At 41.8% G+C, this 26,311-nt stretch overlaps 1 protein-coding gene across 1 annotated transcript in view; it reads right to left on the bottom strand.

Moving 5' to 3' along the window:
* Nucleotides 1–25,595, bottom strand: part of Mtmr9 (myotubularin related protein 9) — a 31,146-nt gene extending 5,551 nt beyond the window's left edge. Inside the window, exons 1-9 of the mRNA XM_051195513.1 lie at nt 25,057–25,595; nt 23,466–23,574; nt 20,901–21,026; nt 16,535–16,708; nt 10,308–10,525; nt 6,122–6,283; nt 3,452–3,593; nt 2,057–2,277; nt 393–544 (exon numbers count right to left, since the gene is read on the bottom strand). Of these exons, the coding sequence (XP_051051470.1) occupies nt 393–544; nt 2,057–2,277; nt 3,452–3,593; nt 6,122–6,283; nt 10,308–10,525; nt 16,535–16,708; nt 20,901–21,026; nt 23,466–23,574; nt 25,057–25,238 (1,486 nt within the window). The 5' untranslated portion in view covers nt 25,239–25,595. The remainder of the gene's footprint in view (nt 1–392; nt 545–2,056; nt 2,278–3,451; nt 3,594–6,121; nt 6,284–10,307; nt 10,526–16,534; nt 16,709–20,900; nt 21,027–23,465; nt 23,575–25,056) is intronic.
* Between the last annotated feature and the right edge of the window lie 716 nt (nt 25,596–26,311).

Genomic DNA, 26,311 nt, shown 5'->3' with positions numbered 1-26,311 from the left:
CTCATGGAAGACTATGTTTTAGAACACACTCAGAAATGCATTATAACAGCTATTCCACATGAACAGCTGCACTACCTGAAACTCTCTCCACTGATGGCATTTTGTGTCTACATACAGAACCTACTGGAATGATTGTGTGTCATCATTTAATACTCATTTAACTGTATTAATAGCTTAAATGAAATATATAGAAACCTTCCCCAAGGAACTTACAATTCATTCATGTCCCAGCTACCGACCAACTCCCTGTTAAATTCTGCCTATTAGTCGGAAGACAGGTCACACTCACAGGGAGGGAACAGCAACATCCACACACCAGTGGCATGTGACACTTGGCAAGCTCAGGGCATAGATTGGAGTGGGTGAATCTCTGCACAGGGCAGGGGAATTACCTTCCCACAGCTGAAGACTCTGCGGAGCCACAGAAGGCCAGATGACCAGGTTGTTGGCTTCAAAGAGTGGATTGGTGAATTTACTTAGCTCACTGGGCCGATTGACCCACGACCACAAAGACATTGTTTTCTGCTGTAGCTTCAACTTACACCTGCTCAAGAAAGAAAATCATCATTAAAGCCATTAATGGCTACCAACCATCCTTCAGTGTTCCTCTTAAAAGGTCTTCTACTACTCCGTGTGTGACAGAAAACAAGACTCAGTAAGAAACAAAATGCTTCTGAATGAAAATATATGCCAGGGGCATCTGTGAACCTCCCAAACCCTTCTGTAACTAGGCAGTGGCTAGACTGTGAAGCAACATTGTCACTCAGGACCTGGGGACAGTTTCCAGGTAAAACAGGAACCAGAAGACCTGTGTTGAGGTTATACTTGTAAAAAAATTCATTTTCAAGATTTTACTTTTGAGTATACTGTTGTAGAATATTATTTTAAGATGTGTTACATTTGTTTATGCTGCGGAACATTTGTTTAATGATGTAAAGATGTGTTGCATTCTTTTATGTTGCATTTCTTTAACTCTGTGAAGCTGTGTTACTTAGCCTGTCTGAAACACCTGATGGTCTAATAAAGAGCTAAATGGCCAATAGCTAGGCAGGGGAAAGGATAGGCGGGGCTGGGAGCAAGAGAACAAATAGAAGGAGCAAGAAGGAGGGGAACATCAGGGGTCAGCCATCCAGCCAGGCACACAATAAGAAGGAAAGAAAAGATACACAGAAATATAGAAAGGTAAAAGCCCAAAGGCAAAAGATAAAAAGGATAATTTAAGTTAAGCAAGCTGGCTACAAACAAGCCAAGCTAAGGCTGGGAATTTATAAGAAAAAAAAAAAAAAAAAAAAAAAAAAAAAAAAACCTCCAAGTGTGATTTATTTGGGAGCTGGGTGGTGGGCCCCAAAAAGTAAAAAAAAAAAACTCCAATCAACAACAGTATACATATGTTGATATATATAGTTGTGTGTGCATATATCTATATATGTATATGTACATATATCTATATATGTATATGTACATATATCTATATATGTATATGTACATATATATGATATATATCAACATATGTGCACACATACATATATTCACATGAGTGTAACTGCCCTCAGCAGGCATCAGATTCCTTAGAGTTGGAGTTGCAGGCAGTTGTGAGCCATCCAATGAGCATGCTAGGAACACAATTTGGGTCGTCTGTAAGAGCTGTATGTGTTCTAACTGCTGAGCCATCCCCCAGCCCCAGGCCATACTTTTGATGGCTCACTAGCTGAGTGACTCTGGATGGTCATTTAATTTCTCTGGGTCTCCTGAACCAAAGAAGTGGATGGAGGACGGACCTGGTTATATGATAATGTATCCCCCAAATATATGCAACTGTGATCATATATCAAGACATTAATATGAAAATGGCTGGCTAATCTTCTCAAATCTTTTAAGCACTGCATCAACTAATTTTATTTTCTTTCACCTAGCACACACTTGGCTGGCAGGGCATCTATACTTCATATAATTTAATTTGTACTTAACTGCAGATTCCACCTTCTTATAAACAAACGTTCATATAAACCCAAACCCCAATCTCTTTTAGGAAGTAACCTGGTGTGAGCTCACCCACCTTTCACTTTCATTGTTGCCCAGGAATGTTCCGAACTGTGAGGCATACGCATGCTCAAAGAGCATGATGAGGAAGTGCTCATTAAACTCAAATGAGCAGGGGAACTGCCGGAGGATCTGCCACACACAGTCCAGGAAGAGAAGAAACACAGGCGCCTCCCACTTCTGCTTGCTGTTGCAATAAGCTGACTGTGCACAGCGCTGTTGGAACGGGTGACCAGCCTAGTGGACAGGATGGAAATGTGAGGGTCCTGACACCACTTCACACAACCACAGTGCCATTTCTATTTATTGGAATACCAGAAAAACCAAGTAGCTCCTATCCAGATGAGTTTTTGGTTTCAAATGACTAACTTCTACAACTAAGGAAAAAAATTACAATTTCCATATCCTTAGTGAAGCTGTGTAGTGAGGATAGGAACATGGGGACTGCAAATGCCCTTCAGACATCAAATGCAAGGTATATCTTAATGACCGATTTATAAAATCCTTGGACTTGATTTCAACCTCAATCCAAGGCCTGTCTGGTAACAGTCAAAGTATATGGCAATGTTGTGTCCTAGGGAGAAATACATCCAGGATGGGATGGGACCTGAAGGGAATGGATCAACCATGTGTGAAAGGAGATTTAGGACCTAAACACACCATTAAAGCATGACATTTCACTGGATCTTAGAGAAAGTGTATAGGATGGAGCAGGATGGACAAAATGCAGAAAACGTTCAAGTACTGCCTTGCGATCAATCCCCTCCTCCCCAGTTTATCTGGGAGACCATCATCTGTTTTACATTCTATTTCCCTTGTTGGTAACAAAGCACATGCTGAGGATCCCTTGTCTAAAACACTAGGGGCCAGAAGTGCACTGGGCTCCAGGGTTTTTCATATTTTGGAAAATGTGCATATGTGCATGAGATATTTGGGGGACGGAACCTCGGCCTCACAGTACACACCTTATCCACACAGCCTGAGGGTGATTTGTGCACTCATTCTACACCTGCATTTCCACTGCAGCAGTCACAGGAGGTCAGGAGTCAGCATTCTGGAGCATTTGGGATTTTCACATTAGGGATGCTCAACCTGCACAGAACTATGAAGGTGAATGAAGTGCTAAGTGAACCACAGAAGCCAAGAGAGGCATTGGACGGGGCTGCAGCTCAGTGGTGGATCACCTGCTTACATGCACACAGGCCAAGTTCAACCAACAATATGAGAGACTGAGAAACTGCAAGATAATGATTCTAACACTCATTTGTGTGAAGGTGGATTAACTGACCCACCGAAAATTAAACATACAACTTCAAATGTTTAAATAATCATAATTTCACTTAAATTACTAGCACCACAAACTGAGACTGCAATGTCAGGCAGCCCCATTCTTATCCAGCAGCTTTCTCACCTGCAGCCACTCTCTTTCTATCAGGGCCTCAAAGCCACGGATGGTCCTGCTTCTCGGTTCCAGGATGATCTGGGCCAGAGAAGTCACCTGCAGCGTGGAATCAGTCCCTTCTGTCCCATGAATCAATACCGATGCTCCCTCCCTGAGAGGAAAACCCAGAGCAGATGGGAAACTCCTTAGCAACCAATATTCCATAAACAGAGTGTTCCAGTCTCTTGCCCTGCCTTGTCAGTAGAGCATGGAGTCTAATTGAGACACTGGGCAGATGAAGGAGACCATAGTGAATCCCAAACTTCACACAGCAAGAGACCTCCTAAACCAACACGCCTAGCAGTGCCTTCCAGATGACTTTCCAACCCTGGACAACAGTCCTGTCACAGTTGGTACTTGCTTTTCCTGCTTTTGTGGCTGAGCAAAACCTTTCCCATCAAACCCATAAACGTGCATTAAAATGACTTTTCCAACCTTGAACTCAGCTTTCTTTCCCCTATCAGTCTTTACCAACTGTAATGGATGCAAAAAACAAACAAAAAGTTCTAAACTATACTCCAAGGCACAAAGATGCGAGGGAAAAACAAAAACTAAAAACAAACCATACAACTGTCAGGTCATAAGGTCTGGCAATGACACCCCTACCCATAAGAGTTGCCATGTTCTTGAGATTCCATTATCCTAAAGAGATACCTAAATAAACATTAAACCACACACTCTGCCCTCTTCTAGCCTTTTTATTAAAACCACATAAAGAAATTTTGGATAAGGGACATTCCAGGTTTTGGATCTACATACATATTATCTAGTAATAATGAAAGGCAATTTCCCACTATTTCATTTTCATTGTAAACATTAACTATGCCACGTTTAGACCTTTTTAGTAATGGTTCTGTAATATTCTCTTAAGTGATTAAATTATAACCTATTAAGTCCTATATATTTTGTAATACTATGGTGGATATACTTGTTTGTGGGATTATTTTGGAGCACTTATTGTGCAAACAACAGACTCCACCAATGGTAGGTTATATGACCCCGTTCTTAGAATAATATCTAATAAATATGCTAAAGAGTATGAGCAAATACTTTTGGCTTTCATACATATTGAAGTATCACTGAACTGTTAGTGCTATTTATTCTGAACTTAATTTAAGGTTTATTTCTACATTTGAGCAATTAATTATAAAGCCAATTTTTTATTGAGGTGTAAATCCCAACCTATCAGAAAAGGGACCAAACATAGTAAAAACCCAGCCCTCTGGAGCAATGAGGTGGCTGCTCCTGGGGCTGCCCTCCTCCCACCCTTCCATCACTGCTGCTGGGAAGGCAGACGTGGAGGTGGAGCCAGGCTGGGGCTCAGCTTGCCTAGCAGCTCAGAAGCGCTGGTTCTATCCTCAGTGCTGCATATACTGGCTGTGGTGGTGTACTCCTGCAGTCCCAGGACTTGGTAGGTAGAAGCACCGAGGACCAGAAATCTAAGGTCATCTTCAGCTACAAAGGGAGTTCTAGGCTAGCCTTGGATACATAAGATATTGAAAAACTAAAAAGCCTCTGTACTCATGACATAAGTAGTAATTAGGCAGACTTGGGCTAAAAGACACAGACATGTTCATGTCAGCCGCTCAGTCTTGTAACTGTTGGCTTCTTGTCACAGAACTTTGGTTTAATTTCCCTAACCTAAGCCCAAACAAAGGACAGCAGCAGCTTTAATCTCCATCCCAGGTCTCTGCCTCTTTACTAACTTAGCACAAGATCTTAGGGAACTCACTCCAGCTTCCAATTAGCTTTGAAAGAATGAAGAAAGTATTCTCCTCATTTGGAAGCAAGAAACAAGCTAACATGTCCAAGTGCCACCCAGGCAGGTGGTGACAATGCTGATACCTACCTATGGTTTCTATGGAATCCCCTGCTTTAAAGGCTCTGTGTGTCTGGTGGTGGCGGCACACGCCTTTAATCCCAGCACTTGGGAGGCAGAGGCAGGTGAATGTCTAAGTTCGAGGTCAGCCTGGTTTATAAAATGAGTTCCAGGAAAGTCAGAGCTACACAGAGAAACCCTGTCTCATCCCTCCCCCCTCAAAGAATACTCATTTACCTATCTGATTCTCTAAAAAACACACACAAAAAAGGCTCTATGCTTCTGCAACAATTTATATAATTCTGCCTCTGTTCATTTTTCTGCATCAAGCCTCAAGGGTTAGGAGTCTTTAACTGACTGAATACTTGGCAAACTGCATAACTACCAGCAGGATTCCCAGCTGAGACTAGAGTAAGTACCCAGACTAAGCACCTTAGGATAGAAATCCAGCACAGGAGAAAAGACAACCACACTGTGTGACAGTATCATTCCACTGACTCACTAAAGAACACTTCATCCTTTTTCATTGAGAATTCATAACTTAAGGATTCCACAGAAAAAGTAGCCCTGTGGTACTTACCTGTGTCATCAGAGGTTTGTACATGGACACTAATCACATTCACTCATTCCACATCAGACCCACACCCTCACCAGTAACTGTAAGCAGACCCCTTCACCCCCTACCTCTGCACAGTACTGATAAAAACATCTGGAAGCTATGGAGTGGGAATGGACTTTAATGCCTCTACACACACTTCTGGATACGAACCATGTCTGGCCATCAGTGTGAGTCCCATCCAGGGAGGTAAAACACACACTACCTGTCAATGCACTGGGCTGCTAGGCAGGCAGTGGTCAGAATCTCCTTGATGTGTGTCAGCCAGTTGGAGGCCTCCAGCTTGCCAAGCCATCGGTCCATGTTGTGAGTTTGTTCATTACATGCTTCCACAAGTTTGATTAAGCTCTCCTGAAGAACATGATATCTTTTAAAACAAGAAAGTTAGAAATAAAAAAGGGATAGATAAAACATAATGACAAAGAAAACAAACCCAAACCTGTTTCCAGTGCAGTCAGCTGTAAGGCAGTTCAGAACACACTACTGTCTGTGTACCAACTTGAGTCTGAAAGGACTACAAAAGACTTTTAGCACCACTGTGAAGATGCTTTAGGGTCTCCTGGAAAACCACTCCTGCTGAACAGAGGAGACTCAGTCCACACAGCGAGGTTAGCTGAGAGGGCAGAGGTCAGGACACTGAGCTCTGTTATGCCTGATTCCAAGATGCAGAACACACCTCAATCCTAAAGCTGCTGAATGATCCAGATTACACAACCCAGTCTCAGTAGTGACATCCAAGACCAGACCCAAATCCTAGTCATCTTAGCTCCAAGCCTCCACTCCCACCTGCCACTCCCTGAAGAACTTGTAAGGGCCTCCCTTGAGGAGAAGCAAGCAGGTGGAGGGAACACAAGGAGGAAACAGGTGGCTACAGAGGAGACTGAATCTCTAACCCTTCTAATGTAGGAAGATGTAATTATATGTAGCAAATCTGTGCTGCCAGTCTGGCAGCAGTTGTCACTGTAAAAGCTCAGGGCTGAATGAAAGAAGATTGCTATCTAGTGGGGCTCATCTGTGCTTATCCAGCATGAGAAGTTTTGCTTACCTTACAAAATTCAATAAAGGCTGGGGTGGAGCTCATTTGCTTAATATACCTAAGTTTTGTGTCCAGTTGCCACATGCACACACAACACACACACACATGTGCGTTGGTGAAATTGAAAACTCTTTAGCTCAACTAAATAAAAAAGAGAGAACCCAAGCAAATGTATTGAGAAATGCAAGAGGAGACACTGCAACTGATATCACAGGAGCAGGAAGGATCATAGGAAAATGCATGGTGCAATGGCCTTTAATCCAGGCACTTCAGAGGCTCTGTGAGTGGCAGGTGGGGCTCTGTGAGTTTGAGGCTAGTTTGATCTACATAGCTAGTTCCAAGCCAGCCAGGGACTACACAGTGAGATCCTGTCTCAAAAGGAAAAAGAAACAAGAAAGAATTGTAGACTTTTATGGGTAATTATACATCAACAAACTGGATACCCTAAAAAGTGAGCACAATACTGGGAAAACAGCACCTGATAAGACTGAGTCATGAAGACATGGAAAATGTAAACAATACAATGAGTTAACAAAAGACGAACCAGAAACAAGAAGCAAAAAATCTGCCATCAAAGAAAAGCCCAGGGCCTGAAGGGTGCCACAAGCACCAAACACTTAAAAGAACTAAATACAAGTCCTGTCAACCTGAAGAGAAGACTGTGAATTTACCTACTAGCCCAACCCTAATATCAAAGACAGACAAGAACAGGTAAGAAAAGATCACCCATGACGATCACTGGCAAACTGAACTCAACAGCAGATTTAAAGGAACATCACTCAGGGCCACAACCCTTACACACAAGGGCATAACTCAAACTAATCAATACATGCACAAAAGCACAGAACAGACACAGAGAAAGCATTAAACAAAAGCTAGCATCCTTTCCTGATTGATTCCACCAATTACCTATGGAAAGAATGGACCTGAACACAGTCAGGGCCATGTGACAAACCCATGGCCAACATCATCCTCAATGGGGAAGTCAAAGGTATCTCCTTGAAGATCAGTAACATGACAAGAATGCCTGTTTTCATCATGGTACTAGTCAGAACAATGAAAAACAGAAAGAAATAAACCAATGAGTCAGAAAAGGAGAGGCTAAATTGTCTCTTTGTAATAGAAAAAAATTCTAAAGATTCCAGAAAAAAAAAATCCATTAAACAAAAAACAAAAACAAAACAAAACAAACAAAAAATTCAGATTAGTTACAAAAGCAACATTTATAAGTCAGGAGGTGTGTGTGTGTGTGTGTGTGTGTTTATGCAGAGGCACATGTATACAAGTAGATCAACAGAGGCCAGAACTTGATATCGGGTTTCTTCCTTTATTGTGCTCCATCATATTTTTTGAGATACTGAACTTGGAGTTTTGTTGATTGAGCTATACTGGTTGGCCAATGAGATTCTGGAACCCTCTGTTGTCCTGTCCTTGTCTCCAGCTCCCCACTGAAATTATAGGTACACGCCACCACATCCGGCCTTTTACATGGGTGCTGGAGAGCTTAACTCAGGCCTTCATGCTGTAAGCACTTTACCTGACTGAGTCATTTCACAGCCCCAGCCAGGCACTTTTCTACACCCTAGCAGTGAACTATGTTGAAAAGAAAAAGAAAATATCGGTGGGTAGTGATGGAACATGCCTTTAAAGTCTTATTTATTTTATGTATATGGTGTTCTATCTGCATGTACACCTACCAGAAGAGGGCATTAGATCCCATTATAGATGGTGTGAACCACCTTGTGATTCCTAGAAATTGAGCTCAGGACCTCTGAAAGAGTAACCAGTGTTCTTAACCACTGAGCCATCTCTCCAGCCCCCCACCCCAACCCCGCCTGAGTGCAGGCCTTTAATTATAGCATTCAGGAGGCAGAGGCAAGCAGATCTCTGTGAGTTTGAGGTTAGCCTGATCTACAGAGTGAGTTCCAGGACAGCCAGGGCAACACAGTAAACCCCATCGAAGGAAGAAGGAAGGATGGAGGAAGGAAGGAAGGAAGAAAGGAAGGAAGGAAGGAAGGAAGGAAGGAAGATCTCATCCACAGGAACAACAAAAAGAATAAAATACTTAAGTGAATTTAATCAAGACCATAAAAGATCTATACACTGAAGGCTATAAAATGCTCAAGGAATTAATGTGGACACAAATCAATGGAAATATATCTCATGTTCATGGGCTGGGAAAATGGTTAAAGTACCCTCCTATCCAAATCAATCTGCACATTCTGTATAACAAAATTCAATGGCACTCTGCTGCCAGAAATAGAAGGAAAGACAGTGCTAAAATTCCCCTGCCAAGAATGCAGGCAGCCCAGCCACCCTTCTCCCAAGAAAGCACCTATTAAACGGACAACTAAAATCTATGGATCTCTGGTGTTTGTCTCTCATGACTTTTCACAAGTTCCAATACTTTCACTGCCATTATACAATGAATTAGGAACTTCCTTTCTTTCTCTTCTTGTTTAAAAACCAGTTTTCTTCAGCAATATTTGGCCTGGTTTGTTCTTTCAGGCCTGCAAGCCATTAACCTGGGAGGTTGCTTCTACAGACACAGTTGCTGCAGCTACAGGACAACTGAAAACTGCTGACAGAGAAGGCACAAACATTCTTGCCACAGACAAGTACGTGAGATGATGGATATGTTGCTTCATCATTTCTCAATCTACTGCTGAATCAAGCTAGCACACCATATACAATAGTGTGAGCTAATTTGCAGAAAACAGCCACACCTATGTTGAAGACCACAAGGCTGACAGATTTGAACTTTGAGATTGTGGAGTTGGAATATTACAGATTCAGAGTCAAATTATGTTTGACTACTTCTTGCTCTTTTAGTACCACTGTCCAGCTCTGTCTGACCTAACCTTTCAACCACTGGTAAAAACTCTGGAACACAGTCACTTGGTAAATCAGTACTGTCCAATAGCTCAGAGCTAAGGATGTTGTCAGACAGCACCTGAGACCTGTCAGCAGAGAGCCCCCAGTTTGCTGTACCCCACCTACCTGATGTTCCCACTAGTGTACCTGGAAAATGCCTTATTTTATGTCATTCACCCTATAACTATGAAAACTTCATGAGGCCATGTCCACATTGGAACATGTTGTCTGGGGCAACCCAAATCTGTGTTTCTGGGCCAGGCTCTAGAATAAGCTCACTCTTACTCCCTTTGAGGTGAGAGCTATTTTCCATTGACAAACATATACATTTTCATCCACTAAACCTTAGTAAAGCAGATAGGGCAAGGAAGCCCACTGTAGGTTGTCTAGCCTATTCCAGATCCTCAATTATGGGGAGCAGCTGTGATCTCTGTTTTGAACAGCTACAGGATCACCCTCTGCAATCAGCTGGCCTCTTTACCTCTCAATGGACTTGTGAATCCGTCTCCACTGGGGATAGTGAGCTTCCTGTTCAAAGCCACCTCCTTTGGCTCTAGCTTGTTGGGCCACATTTAGTGATCTGGTGTCAATGAGGTAGCCACGCTTTCCTGCCCTAAGGGTGGCATTTATCAGCTTCTCATCTTCCTTGCACCTTCGTCCATTTGTGCCAGTCAGAGGCTGACCACTTCGCATAATCACCTGGAAAGCACACATGGCAACAATTCAATAGCAGTTACTTGAAGTTTCTGAGAAGGAGCTGGAACAGGGTTCTTTTGAAACAATCTGTGGCACTCTGCCATGGACTCTGACATGCATGCCATACACAAAAAGGCTGCATGTATTAACACCTGTAAAACAGAGATAAGCCTTGCACTTTAATACAATGCATATTTCCCTGCTATCTCAAACACAGTAAACTCAATTATCACCTCTAAATGATCAAGCACTATACTTCATTTAGTCCATGAACTGACGTGCAGTAGAGATCTGGCCCCATAATGAAGATGATACTAGCCTAAGAGTCAATAAAATATCCCACACCTCAAGTAAACTGCAGACCTCTGCAGACCCAAGAATGGCTCAGAAAAGCCTCCCCTTTACAAAAAGAAGCAACATAGGAAACAGGCTGAGACTTTCTGCCTGATGTTCACTCTGCCTGTTCAACCTGGAAACACTGAGGTCTGACCCTGGGCAGAGGACCACACAAGGCTGTTAGTAGGGAGGCTTCACTTGTGTAACAACAGTCTGGTTGACTGCATATATGTTCCTCTTTACCCCAACCAACTGCCCTTGCCTTCTCTACCTGCAGCCCAAAAGCCCATGCCTTTTTCTGACAATTCTGCCTTCCAGTTAGTCCTTATTCTCACGTCCTCACCCTTAGACACAGGATAAAATCCATGTGTTCTTTCCCCCTTCATATCTCTAGAAGTTTATCTGATAGACTACTATTACTGAATCTTGGAGAAAAGAGTAAACTTCAACTTCACATACATGGGGCTGGCAGGCTCTGGCAAGAATTACAGGGAAAACACAAAATAAAAAGTTTATATACACCTTTGTTTGGGGAATTATTTTCAATGTTCTGAAAGCTACCTGTCTATGATTTATCCTCCCCCATCATTCTTTTCAGTATTCTGAGGCTGCTGTCTCCAAAGACCATCTACATATTTCCAAAGGTTTGTTTTTTAAGCTCTTCTCAAGAAAGTGGTGCCCATTAAACTAATCTCTTCCAGGGCAATGGTCTGGTGCTGTCTCAGGACACCTATCATTACATGCTCTTACTACTCTGAAATAGCTCAACATAACCTTGGCCAGTCGTGGTTATGTTTTTAGAAAGTGGGAAAAACTTTCAGAGGCGAGGCCTGCCTGGAGTATACAGGTCACTTGGGATGTGTTTAGGGGATATCCCTTGCCCCCCACCCCTTCTTCCTGTTTCACTCTGCCAAAGTCAATAGCCTCTTTCTCCCCACACTCCTACCACCATGGTGTTCTAACTTACCGAAAACCAAATCAGTGGAGCCAGCAAGGGGAGGGCTGAAACATGGAATCTGTGAGTCAGAGCGCAGCCTTCCTCTGTATTAAACTGTCACTCATAACTGCCCAGTTCTGTATCTGAGCCAATGCCCCAGCCACTACTAGCAGAGCCTTGCAGAATGCACCATTAGGCTTGGCCAGTCTCTCATCTATAAGCCCTAAAGCTAAAGCTGTAACATCTGGAACCACAGAAGAACTTTCCCTGCTTCATTGCACCTATGTACCTGAGGCTCTCATTGATGAATTACATGCATTACTTGTTTTACTTGAGTCTTTTGTTTAGGACTGCAGGGTCTGCTCATGAATCCTGTCATGCTGGGCAGACACTATTGTTTGGCTTAGAATAAACAACAACTATTTTACAATGATGCCATCAGGTGACTCAACACTACATTGAGTATCAATTGTTAAAACACTGTAAAATAAAAAGTGAAGAGCAATAACAGACAGATAGATGGCCTGCTAACAAAAGAGCAAAATTTTAAAACTCTGGCACATTGATGCCCTCTTTCATAATTCCATGGAAAAGGATGTTGGAAGATAGCTGTAATTATCTAGTTTAATATGGACTGCAGGATGAGAAGCAAAATGATGGGGGGATGTCATTCTGTAAATATGTTTCTCTTACTGGTTAATGAATAAAGCACTGTTGGCCAATAGGAAAGCAAGATAGGCGGGACTAGGAGACTAGGAGAAGAAAGGAATAGTAGGGAGGATATCCAAGATGGAGGATAGAGAGAACACCAGCCCCTCTCTCTGGTCAGAAAAGACCACGTGGAAATATTAAATTAATAGAATGGGTTAATATTAAGACAAAGCTAGCTGATAAGAAACTAGTAACAGGCCAACAGAATTATATCTCATCCAGCGTCTCTGTGTGTTATTTGGGGCTGGCACGGCAGAGGAAAAACTCGTCTGGTGCTGTCTCAGGACACTATCATTACATGCTCTTACTACTCTGAAATAGCTCAACATAATCTTGGCCAGTCTGTGGTTATGTTTTTAGAAAGTGGGCATCTGCAATGTGGCTAATAAGAACTCCCACTTAAAACTTAACAAAAGCTTAAAAAAGGGTTTTAGAAACCAAAGAACAGAGATAATCAAGGCTTCTTAGTAGCAGCATTTTCTTCGGTTGGACTCTGTTTTGCTAGAGACAAGCAGAGATTTGTGCCACTCCTTTAAGGGAGATTTCCTGACACAGCATAAGCAGCAAAAAACCACAAGGCTTTTAAAGAGCTCTGCTAACAACTGAATGGTGTGTACGAGAGCTGGCAATGGCAGTGACCACATCTCCAATCTGGCAGCATGCTGCTGGATGGCAGCGTAGACCAAGGCAATGAGCACAGCTCTCAGTTCTGGCGGTAAAGGTACCTCCCGCCATCTTGGATAGACCGTGGCTAAAACAACTGTGGCTTTCATTTTAGCAATGTTGTTGTTTACCAGATAAAAGGCTCATGGCCACAAAAAAATAAAGCTTTACAGTAAAGACAGATTCACATTAAGGAAAACCACTAAAGGTTTACAGTGTGTTTTAAAATATACATAGGCTTGGGAGAGAAAAAGAATAAAATGGTTTTAAAAAGACAGAGAGTAGCTGGGTGTGGTGGCACACGCCTTTAATTCCAGTTGAGAGACAGAGGCAAGCAGATCTCTATGATTGCAAAGTAAACCTGGTATACAGAGTTAATTCCAGGACAGATAAAAGTTACAAAGAGAAACCCTGTCTCAAAAAATGAAAAAACAGAAATAGAAGAAATAGAGTAATAAAAAAGCCAAGTAAAGATGGAGAGAATCTGGATACTGTACAGTTGTCTTTGTATCATTTGACTGCTGAGGCAATAACAACAACTGTTAAAACAAATGCTGCTGGATTAATCCAATTTATATATTTTAAAAATGCTTTGACTTCAAAATTTAAGTCTAAGGACAGATTACTGGGGAAAAGAATTTCTATTTTTGTTTCCACAGAAAATGAAAAGCTATGGATTCCTTCCACACTAACATGGTTTGATCATGCCAGACCCCCTGAAACAGTGTCCCAGGTGATCCAACAGTCAAAACAGCTGGGACAAGGCAGACTTGCAGATCACAGCCAGGATTTCTTCTTAGGATCCCCATGACAGTGCCCCTACCAGCAGGAAGCAGTTTGGAAAGAACGACACCCAAATTCCCAAATATATAAATGTTTGTTTTCATTTATATGGGGTTGGTTATATGACCACAACCAATCTTTTTAAAGGTAAAAAAGGAATTATGGTATAGATATGAATACTTTGTTTTGGAATGGATTTTCATTTATTGATACAATTTAAGGTCAATTTTGTGATATGTATATTTCTCCTCTTGTTTAGTCATTGTTTATATAGCACATTTAGAAATGTAATGTATAATATAGTACAGATTATAGTCAAATATATATAGTCAAAATATAATATAATAGTCAAAACTTAAGTTAGTTTGGTTTTCAAGATACATTTGTATCTTGTATTTGAGATGGATAGGCATTCTTCAAACCTTTCAAAGACCTACAGAATATGACATTTAAAATGGTTTAGGGATTTTCCTAACAGTGAGACAGAAATGCTCCTGGCAACACCACCTTCAGAAAGGAAGATGGACATTGAAGAAACATGTTATGGAGTTTACTTCCAATACGGCAAAACTAGCCATTTGGGCAAGATAGTACTCTTGTCTAGACTGTTTGACTTTATGCTGTATAAATTGGACATGCAGGACCCCAGGAAAGTGATGCTGATACATGATGGATATTGCTACAGGGTTCCTGCTTCATGGAAGAGTCTACCAGACAGTCTGTGACACAGAGAAAAGTGACTGACAAACTGCCAATACAGGTGGACAATTTAAAGTTTCCTGCTTTGCTGAGGAGTCTGCCAGACACACTATGGCCTATGGGCTGAAGATGAAACATTACAGAAGAACTTCAGGTACCTGACCAGGTAGCGAGATGTCTCTGTTATTTCTAGAGTTTATATATTATCCTTCTGTGGTCTTTGAAGGAGTTGAAGACAGATAGTTATGGCTATAGTTTCCTTAGTTAAGATTAAAGATAAGTTACACATAAGACTTCAGACTCAGAAAGATAGATGATGGAATATTTTCTTTAAATCTTACTAAATGTTAATGAACTAAATATTGTTAACTGTGATTCTTATTTGATAACTGTCGTATGATATATTTTGCTGTGCTAAGGTTAAAACCTTTTTTTTTTATTTTAGACAGAAAAGAGGAGATGTTGGGAGATATCATTCTGTAACTATGTTTCTCTTATTGGTTAATAAATAAAGCACTGTTGGCCAATAGGAAAGCAAGATAGGCAGGACTAGGAGACAAGGAGGAGAAAGGAAGAGTAGGGAGGAGATCCAAGATGGAGGACAGAGAGAAAAGAATGCCAGCCCCTCTCTCCGGTAAGATAAGACCACGTGGAAGTACTTAGATTAATAGAAATGGGTTAATATTAAGATAGAGCTAGCCGATAAGAAACTAGTAACAGGCCAACAGAATTATATCTCATACAACATCTCTGTGTGTTATTTGGGGCTGGCAAGGCTGTGGGACCAGAGCGGCAGAAAAACCTACTCATAACAGCAAAGTTTACTGAAAAACAAGAAAGGAGAAAGTGTCAGACATGGTGGTACATGCCTTTAGTCCCAGCACTTGGGAGGTGGATCTCTGTGTGTTTGAGGTCAGCCTGGTCTACAGAGAGTTCCAGAACAGCTAGAACTACACAGTGAGTCTCTGTCTCAAAAAACTGAAAGGGTGGAAGTGAGCAGAAAGCCATTTGAAAAGCTCACACCCAGCAAGCTCTAGACAGTTGCATTCCTGTGAGGAACTGAGGAAGCCTGAGTGAAGTGTCTTGTTAATGTGAGCAGGTCAAAGACCAATGCCATCAGAAACTGACAAAGCCTTGCCTCCAGGTCAGGTCAGAGAGATGGCACAACCGTCCTCTAGTCCAATTGTAAATGTTGATAGTCTATGCAAAACCAGCAAATGCAGCTTCTTCCTCCTGTATGCTTACAGCCTAAGAATGATGGCTTACAGAGACCTCTTACCTAGACTAGCTAAACCCCTCCCTGATGCTGTACATACTAAACAGGCTGAGGTTCCAATTGTAGCATAGTTGGCACCACTCTATGCACAGCCTACCCAAGCCCTAATGTTCTATATGTGCATTCATTCTTTCTCCATTCCCTGGCTGTCCCAGTCAGAGCTCAGGGACCCACAACATTACTGGCCTCAGAATTCCCAATTTCCCAGTTTCCTAATGCATGAGTAAATGACATGTGTCATTCGTCTTTCTCTTATGAAGCAGTGTCTGCTCGATTTACCTTTCACATGGAAATTTGTTAAGAATAATTACAGTAAACATCTAATCAGGGTTCTAGGGAGAGAAATGTCACTCTTCTGTCTTAAGAACATTGCAGCAAGCACACTGTGCTCTGAAGACAAATCCTACCTTTCTGAAGCTGAGCAGTACATCCTCCTCTACAAAGCATCCCACTCCTGATCCCTGCACTTAACAAGGGGATATACTAGTGGGAATGATCTGGCAAATGACTTCAGCTAAAAGGCACACAGGACAGGAAATACTCCCAAGCAAAGGAACCCATCCACCCCAGGCCACATTTGTCAGCAGAGCGTGCCCCTCATACTCACCATGCCATTCTTTTTGTGGTAATAGCTCAGTACTGGGAAGCGCCCCCCATGTCGAAAGGCTGCCACCTTCCGCAGAGCTTCATCATCGATGGACTTGGGCACAATGATAGTTGGTGGGTAGGAAGGACAGACAGCAAATTCCTTATTGACATAGCTCAGTCTCCATTCACTGGTCTGAAAAACACATAGCATTTCAGAGCTAACCAAGCATCTCAGTGTCATAAAGTATCTAAGGTTTAAAGGCTTTGGAGACAATTGCCAGGAAAGCCATTCAATGGGAAATTTGGACATCTAGCCCACACTCCAGTCTTCAGGCCAATTCCACCAGCTTCTGGCATGGCTAGTGATCACTATCACTAGACATGTCTTCCTTGTATTGTATTTGAAGTTATTCTATTAGTTTAAGCTTGATTCAGACAGCACACCTCATGCTCTCCACTTCACAAGGCAGTTCTTGCCCCTTAGTTACATATGCCAAGTATGTTCATAGTTATGGTGGCCAAGATCAGCCCATGCACCTCTTTCTCGGTACTGCTCATCTTAACACAGCTACAACAGACTGTAACATTCCAGAATGCTCTGCCAGAGTAGAGATATTAGCCATAATCAATTCTTCATTCCTTCTGCTATTTAGAAAAGGAAGAATGTGATGGCATAGGTTCATCTTTCTTAAGACAACAAGGACAAACTCCTGGTGAGCCTTTACATATCATTAGATCATTTCCAAGTCCTGGAAACACATGACAGGAAACTATCAAACAGAACTAAAAACTCCATGTAAAACAAAAACCTATATTTTGCAGCTAAAAAAAAAAAAACCAAAATGACATGTGCAAATTTTAATATGTGCCTATAAATTCAAGCTGGTTCAACATATCAAAACTGGCTTACATTAATAGAAAATTAAGTTAAGATGTGAAACTTAGGCTGGAAAGATAGCTCAGAGGTTAAGAGCACTGGTTGCTCCTCCAGAGGTCCTGAGTTCAATTCCCAGCAACCACATGGTGGCTCACAGCCATCTATAATGAGATATGGTGCCCTCTTCTGGCATGCATGCATACACACAGGCAGAAAACTGTATATAATAAATAAATCTTTAAAAAAAGAAAAAAAGATGCGAAACTTAATGGAAACTTCTATATTTATAGGCTCAAATTCATACCAATTTTAATTACTTATATTTTCAAACTTTTTACCAGAGTCTCTACTTATTTTACTTGGTGTTTGTGTGTGTACATGTACTTGTGTGCAGCATGTGTGCAGGTGCCTGTGGAGGCTGAAAGAGACCATGGATTTCCTAGAGCTTTAGTTACTGATGGTTGCGAGCTGCCCTGTGAAGATGCTAGAACCCAACTCAGGTCCTATGGAAAAACAGCAAGCACTCAATCACTGAGCCATCTCTCTAGCCCCCACTTGATTATTGTATTGTTGTTTCTACTTTGTGGTCACTTTCTCTTACTTCCTTAAGCAGTTTTAACCACTGCCTTAAAATACTTGTGTGATGATTCAAACATCTGGAACATCTTAGGTGACTGCCTACTGACTCTTTCCTCTGGCAGAATGGGTGACATTTCTGACTCAGTTTTGGTTGCGTCATAGACCCTGTAAATGCAGACATGCTTGGTGCAGTAACTTGTTTTTAGCAGGCATGTAGACGTTGGCTACTTTGTAAACTCCAACATCTGTGTTTCATGGTGACTCAGCTCCATGTTCACTTTGCTTCCAGCCTGCCTGCAAGTCAACAGGTTCTTATCCTGATATTTGACTCCTGACTTTTTATTGATTAAGATTAATTAGATTCATGCTTCGTCTGGCACCCACATTGCAATAAGAACCTGGAAGATCAGAGAACCGGAAGCAGCTACCAGTGACCTCCTACCTTGTGATTCCTCCAACCAAATGGGCCCAGATCTGCCCTACCTTATCACTTCCTGTCTCTCTGTACAGTCTCCAGACCTCTATGGTTAGCTAGTGGCTAGCTCAGTCATCTGACTCCAAGGAAGCTTTGTTAGAAAACAAACAAAATACACAACATTTCCCCCCTTTTTTATCTAAATAAAAAATGAAGGTTTTAACATAGAAATAACTATATATAAATATGTAAGGCAATATCACATTCACAATGTCTAGTCATTTGCATTTGACAAGTTTATAGAAAATACTCCATTATCTATTTTGTTGAGTCCAAAGTTGTACCTAATTCACTTTCTATTCTAATATACATTACCAATCCAAAACTATCTTTTATGTCTCTCAACCTTACATACTTTATACCTCTTTTGTGAGTTTCTTTTCTGAATTTGATAACAGGGAAAGCTATAACTATCTAGTCTTCAACTCCATCAGAGACCAGAGAAACAAATATTACCTAAGTAAACAGAAAGTACAAGCAAGAGACTTCCAAAAAATGTGAGAAATAACAGAAATAGATGGTTGCCTGGACAGTCACCCAAGGTTCCACTGTAACATTGGGGCACCCATCTTCAGCCTTCAGGCCTAGAATATCTGACAGACTTTTCTGTGAAGCAGGATATTCTGAAGGGCTGTCCTATCTTATCTTGACAAAGTTCGGCAGTCACTTTCTTTTGTGTCCTGCTTGTCCAATTTGAACAGCAAACTGTCAGCAGTCAAGGAAAGGGCAGTTTCTTTCCCAGTGGCTAACTTTTGCCACAAAGAAAGTAAACTCCCTGTTTCTTTGATGCCCATCATCTTCTCTGAAGTAGAATGGGGCTGTTTCTTGTTCTCCGATCTTCCAGTTTCTAATCCTGATATTTAACTCCCAATTGTTTTATTGATTAAGATAAATTAGATTAACACTTCAGTCCTGTTCTATAAATACACATATTCTTACATTCTTTTATTCACCTAACAAATCCTTACCACTTGCTGGTCATGTACCAGGAATACTGAATGGGAATAAACCCCCATGCTTCCTAACCTTACAAAGCACACACTCTAGCTGCTTACTTCCTAGTCCAGGAGGAACACTAAGCCATGAACACAGACTCCAGACTGCTGCTTCCTCACACTTGAAGGATGCTTCTTATAGACTGTTCTTTCCCCTTCTCAGTAGATTCAAACTCTGGCTCCCTTCTTTTAGATACTTCATCCAGGAGCCCTTGGCTCCCCGCCACCACAAGCTTTTCATAACATGCAGTATGAGTCCTGCCAAGTTTTCATCTGTCATACAGATCTCTCAGACAAGCTCTGGGCCAAACTACATTTTCACCATATTTGATGATATTTATATACAAGACCATAAAACTCCCTTTCTATTCCCCTATGCCACCATGGACACTTTCACTCTTCAAATTCCACGGCACCTTAATCTCTACTTCTTGATTCCAAGTGGCCAATTACAGAAGCATGATAGAAGCAGTCAAACAGCCAAAAGACAAAACCCAGTTCTAGCAAGCTAGCCTTAGAGTCCAAGCCATGTGTTAACCCAGCAGCACATGAGCTAGGCACACTGTGGGCTCAACACACTTTTAAAGAGTGGCTCAAAATCTAGTACACATTAAGGTGCTACTCAGGAGACACCTACCAATCAAGTCACAGTATGCCAGGACTAGCTTTTTTTTTTTATAAATTCATCTATTTATCTGACATCCTAGCTGCAGCCTCCCCCTATATCTTCCCTCCTAATCCCTCTCTCCCATTCCCATCTTCTCACCCTCTAATCCTCCCTCTTCCATCTCCATCCAGAAAGGGCAGGTCTCCTACAAGTATCAATAAAACATATCAAGTTGCAGTAAGACTAAGCACCTCCCATATATTAAGACTGGGCAAGGCAACCCAGTATGAAAAGTAGGGTCCCAAAGGCCAGTAAAAGAGTCAGAGACATCCTCCATTCCTGCTGTTAGGAGTCCCATAAGAAGACCAAACTACACAACTGTAACATATATGCAGAGTGTCTAGGTCAGTCTCATGCAAGCTTCCTGGTTGTTAGTTCAGTCTCTGTGAGTTCAGTCCCTATGAGTTCAGGTTAGTGGTGTATGAGCCTTCCCATGATGTCCTTGACTCCTCTGGCTCCTATATTGCCAGGACTAGCTTTAAGCAAAACAATGTTTATTTTTTTATTTTTTAAAACAGTATTTATAAATGTTATTTTCAAAATTTTAAAAAATACCTGGACTATGTTAATTTATTGGAAGGAAAAGCATTGCACTGAAGCAATTACACCAACACATGGGTAAAATGACCAGCCTAGGATGAAAAAGGCAGAACCAACAGCTAGTGCATGTTCTAAATTTAGGCATGAATAACCCACTCCACCTCATTAGTCTCCAATGGGAAAGGAACAGTTTCAAGTAAAATATGGTGTTGGGTAAATTCTTAGCACCCACAATGTCAAATGTTAACTTACAGCAGAGGAATAGAGCTCAAACTCTTGCTCAGGAAGGAAGGAATGCCAGCCATCTTCGATCACCTCAAACATGGGTCGGTAGAAGAAAGGATACATCAGGGTGACTGAATCCAAAGTAGACAATGCCTAGAGGACAGAAAGAAAGAGTCTACAACTGAAAGCATTCAACAAAGCAGCAGTTAGTACATAGGATCTGGTAATGATGGAACCCTGTACAGGTCTTCAATACTGTTTCTTTACATGTAGCTACAGTCTGGTTGTAGTTAGCATCCACACTTCAGCATCTAAGACACCTTACACACAACCATTCAACAGGTGCTACCTGAATGAAACAAGCAACAGAACAACCTGTGCCAAGTGAAATAATGCTTCCTGACACAATTTAATAATGTCCAAAGCTCAATAAAAATGTCCAAGAATTTCTGGACACTGGGGAACAAGGAGGCTTTGGTTAGTTAATGGAGACTCAGCTAAAAACTCAGTAACTAACTAAACAATTTAAGTCATTCACAATCTATGCCTGCTTGTCACTATAAAAAGGAATGCTCAGCTCTGGCCAGCTGTCAAATATTGGAAAAGCCCCAAACTCCAAATCCCAGCTACACAAAGGTTAAGTTACATAGCCCCCCACTATGCCTTGTTCAATGGAGGAAACTTTGCAGGCTTATTAGGAATCTTCATCGAGATAAAGTATCTAATAGGCCAACAACATTGCAACACATAATAAAACTGAATTCTTACAAGACATACATATGTATAAGCTGCATTCATGCCCACTTCCTCCTTCCTAAAGGGATCTGCCAATTGGCTAGGCATTGTCCTATCTTTTGCTACACTGGGTACACCCAACCAAAGTAAGCATAAGACATTCCTTTGTCTAAATAGTAAAACATTATCTTAGTTTGTTTTCTTATTCACACTGGGAAGTACAGCCAAGTCATGATCATACTTCCAAGTGACAACTATGTGTGACAGACTAATTCACTCTCTCATTCCCTCAAGTAGAATTTAGCAAAAGCAGAAAGGTTTGTGTGTCATTTCCTTAGCAACACATCACCAAAACTCCTTCTTGTTAAAAAACCAAACAAAGCCAGGTAGTGTTAGTAAAGGCTTTTAATCCCAGCACTAAGGATGCAGAGGCAGGTGGATCTCTGTGAGTTTGATCTACAGAGCAGGTTCCAGGCCAGATAGGGCTGTTACACAGAGAAACCCTGTCCAAAAAAAAAAAAAAAAAAAAAAAAAATTGTAATCATAGATTTAAGGCTTTCCCCCCTCTTTTATAATAATTAGCCCCACTTAAAAAACAAAAACAAAACAGAACAAAAAACATAAAGCTCAAATAAGTCAGTTATACAGAAGAAAAAAATCAGCTTAACTCTATAATCAGCTAGAAATTATACACAGAGTCAGCTGATATAATTTAATGGTAGTGATTTAAAATAAGGCAATTTAAAATTGGGGTGTAGACCAAAATTGTCAGAAGTGAAAAAGGAATGTGAAGCCTTCAATTGAAACCAACTATCCAAGCAAAGTTTCTCAAGTGTGGCCAGAACCAATGTTCAAAATTTCTACATAAGCATAAACAAACACAGCTTAAGTGAACTGATAAAAACAAATACTTACCTTCAGATATAAGTCACAGAAGACAACTATTGGTGACAGTCACTTGCTTTAGTCTGTTACACAAAATATGTGAATATACTCCTGACACACAGCTGAATGGTAAGCTGAGAAATGGTTAAGACAGTGAACTTTATGTGATGTGACTATTTCTACCACAAAGTCTCAGCATGAAACTGTTCTCACAGAAGGGCCTTCTTCCAATGGCAGCTACCATCTTCCAAGTATTGTACTAAGAATTCTATATACCCACAAATGTGATTTTACAACAGCCCTAAAAAACAGGTAATGATCTCATTTTATAATAAGAGACTAATTGTGAGAAGTTAAGTACTTCACCCACAGAACACACCATAAGCTAACAAAGAACCATATGATTTCAACAGTAACAGTATTAAGAGTGCTGCTCAGAGTTCAAGGGTTCTATCTATTCTAAAGATATACTACACTCAGGAAGATCACACCTGCTAACTGTACTGTGGCCACAATCCAACTAACTGTATCTGTTTCACTGGCTTAAAACTTCATACAGGTTATTCCTTCAAGAAATCCACTGAAATAGAACAACAGTTCACAAACTGTCTTCATCACAGAAAGTATCAACATTTGCACAGTAAACATGATCCTTGAGGTTTTTTTCTAAACAAGATTCATGCATACTCAAATGAAACAACATCTATTATTTGGCCAATATGAACTCATGAGAATTCTATTATGAAATTCCACAAACTTCTAAGCAATTGATGGAATTAAGAATTCCATGTAAAGGAATACTAAAACTGCAGTAAATATAAGAGGTCCCATTATTCTCATATGACAACAGAGCAGATAGAACTTTTCCTATATAAGCAGTCATGGGGTCATGATCAAATACCTGATTAATGGGCTACATGAAATCAGAATACAGCCTTTTTCCCATCAGATTTTTGCCTGCAAAATACTTACCTCAATAGAACTGGCTATATTTAAACATTCCTCCATCCCAGGAATATCCAACTGAATAATTCGGAAATCTTTACATTTTATGATGATGGTACCCAGAGAACCCACAAATCTGTAAGAAATTACAAATCATGTGTATGGTAAGAAAACCAGTGAGGATACTAGGTTAGAACCAGAACAAGGAGTGTCAGAATTTAGCCTTCATTATGCAGCATGAGAGATCATTGAATACATTTATGCACTAAAGATAAACTGAGGAGTCCAGTAGCCCACTGCTGGTAGAGAAAGATAACCTACCACACATGGCTTCACCCAAAATGCTAGTAATGCTACCATAAGATTGCATTACGGCACAATCTCTGTTGAAATCTTAAATCTGAATATGCAGTAAAGCAATCGAAAGTATGCTGTCACTCACATACTTCATAGTGAACTGGGTAATCAATTTGCTTTCTGCTGCCTAGAGTACACAGGGTTTACAGGGAGACTGAGAAGACAGAAAATATAAGTGCATATGAAAGTATAAATGAATGTTTGACTCTGAGACACCTTGCACAGATGAAGAGCATAGAATGGGAGGCTGGAGAGATAGCTCAGCAATGAAGAGCACTTTCTGTCCTTCCATATCCAAGCTCTGCCTGCAGAGCTCACATGGGGTGGCTCACAACTACCCGTAACTCCAGTTCCATGAGACTCAACACCTTCTTCTAGCCTCTTGAAGTCCCTGCACTCATGTGTACATGCCCACACATAGATACACATTCATATAAGTAAAAATAAAGTATGGGGTGGGAAAATAAAGATGAATTACACACTTTCAGAAATACTGAATAATGTTGAGGACTGATGAGTAACCCTAGCAGCAAGTAAACAACAGCCTAGAAAATAAATAAGAAGGGATATGATAAACTAAACATGTTGTTGTCTTTGTTGAGAGGGTCTTCTGTACATGAGTGAGGTGTGTGTCACATTTGTCATCCACCTGCCTTGGCCAGGTGGGCACCACTTTATCGAACTTTAAAAATTATTTGAGAGAATAAAATGGGAAATACAATGTACTCAACTACTGCAAGGTGTGGTGGCACACACACACACACACACAGAGAGAGAGAGAGAGAGAGAGAGAGAGAGAGAGAGAGAGAGAGAGAGAGAGAGAGAGAGAGAGATTTCAGCATTTACTTGAGAGGCTAAGGCTGGAGAGTCAGGAGCTCAAGCCAGGCCTAGATTTGCAAAGGGTGAGTTTATCTATTTTGGGGGTAGGGGGGAGTGTTGAGTTAAATTGTATGCAATCGCAACTTCGTGAAGTGCGATCGACAACCAATAATGATTCGAGAAATGGCAAGGAACATTCAAGGAATGTGATGAAAGGAAAAAAAAATTAACTGAAAATACGCCCAAATGGTGTTCAAAATGACCCCTGCGATGATACCCCTGAGACCTTAGCTCGAGTTTAGCAAAAGCCAGGTAGCCAGTGCAGATGACTTTCAGGTCTAGGCCACAGAAAGTTCATTTCGCTGGCTGGGCGAGGATGCCAGAAAACCACTGGAAGCGTCCGTTCCGGCTCCTCAGGGACCTGGGTGTGGTGGGCGCTCACCGTTTGTCAATGGCGTCGATATTTGAATGGAGGAGCCAGAGCTCCTCCGTGTTGTCCTGCCGGGAGGACAAGATCAGGTGGTGGCCCGTCAGACACAAGGTCCCTTCCACGGCGGGGTAGAAAGGCCGGTGCAACACCACGTTGTCCACCCGTGGGGTCTTAATCAGCTCCGCGAACTCCATGTTCCCCAGGCGACCGCAGCCTGTGGGACGATGACTCCCGCAGGTGAGAGGCTGTTAGCGGCCCCGAATTAGGCGCCCCTAATGGGCGGGCCGAGAGCTCGGGCCCCGCCCCGGTTGGGCGGGCGCGGCAAGGCCTGCGGGGGTGCCCACCGCCCTGGCCGCTCCCGGGCGTCTCTCCCGCACTACTGGCCGGGACTCGGCCGCAGAGAAGACCTCGCGGCAGGCCCTGTAATAGCCGCGGCCACCGGCCTCTGATGGGAGGGCTGCGGAGGAGGAGGACCCGACGTCGGGCGGCATCCGAACCCGAGCCGCTAGGGACTTCTGGCGGAAGTAGTTACCGGCTCCCGCACCCGGCTGTAACTCAGGGAAGAAGTAGAAGACTCAAGACTCGGAAGACACGGGAAACGGACCGGAAGTTGGTCCTTTGTTAGATCCGGTGGAACACAGCCGGAGACAATGACTTTATGTTCCTACATGGGAAAAAACTTTCACCTTCTGCCCACCACAGTCCTTATCCTCAAAAGATTCCTTGTCAGAGAAGGCGAGACGAGAAGACGTAGCTGACCTGCCGCTCTTCGTTTTGCGTGGTGTCCCTCAAGGGCTCTTCTGGGCGTTTTCTATAACTGGTGGGTATTCTCATGGATTGGTCTACGAAGAGATGTCAAGTGTAGGATCGAGAGATGATTGTGACCTAGAAGAAGCCTCGGGGTGTCTGGAAAGGACACGGATCTAAGCCACAGACTTTAAGAGCACAATGACGTTAAATAAGAAAAGCGTATAAGTACCTGAAAGGAGAATGCAGAAAGGAACTAATTAACCCTCGCCCTGTGACAAAATGCTAGTGACTTCAGAGACTGATCACTTCATCTGTGCAAAGCGTGGACCTCTCTGTGAAATGCAAGACTTTGGTGTATTGGTCACCACCTCGCAGCGTCCCAGCTAAGTGCAGTCTAGCTGAACTGCTCACAAACAATGCAATGACAGAAATTTGCTCATGTAATTAACCCCCTTTCTTGCTTCCTGTCTTTCTTCTTTCAGAATAAGAATTACGTTTGAGTCCTGACTTGCTTTTG

Source organism: Phodopus roborovskii, unplaced genomic scaffold (genome assembly GCF_943737965.1).
Source record: "Phodopus roborovskii unplaced genomic scaffold, PHOROB, whole genome shotgun sequence".
NCBI classification, from domain to species: domain Eukaryota; kingdom Metazoa; phylum Chordata; class Mammalia; order Rodentia; family Cricetidae; genus Phodopus; species Phodopus roborovskii.
This window is presented reverse-complemented; position numbering and strand designations above follow the sequence as displayed.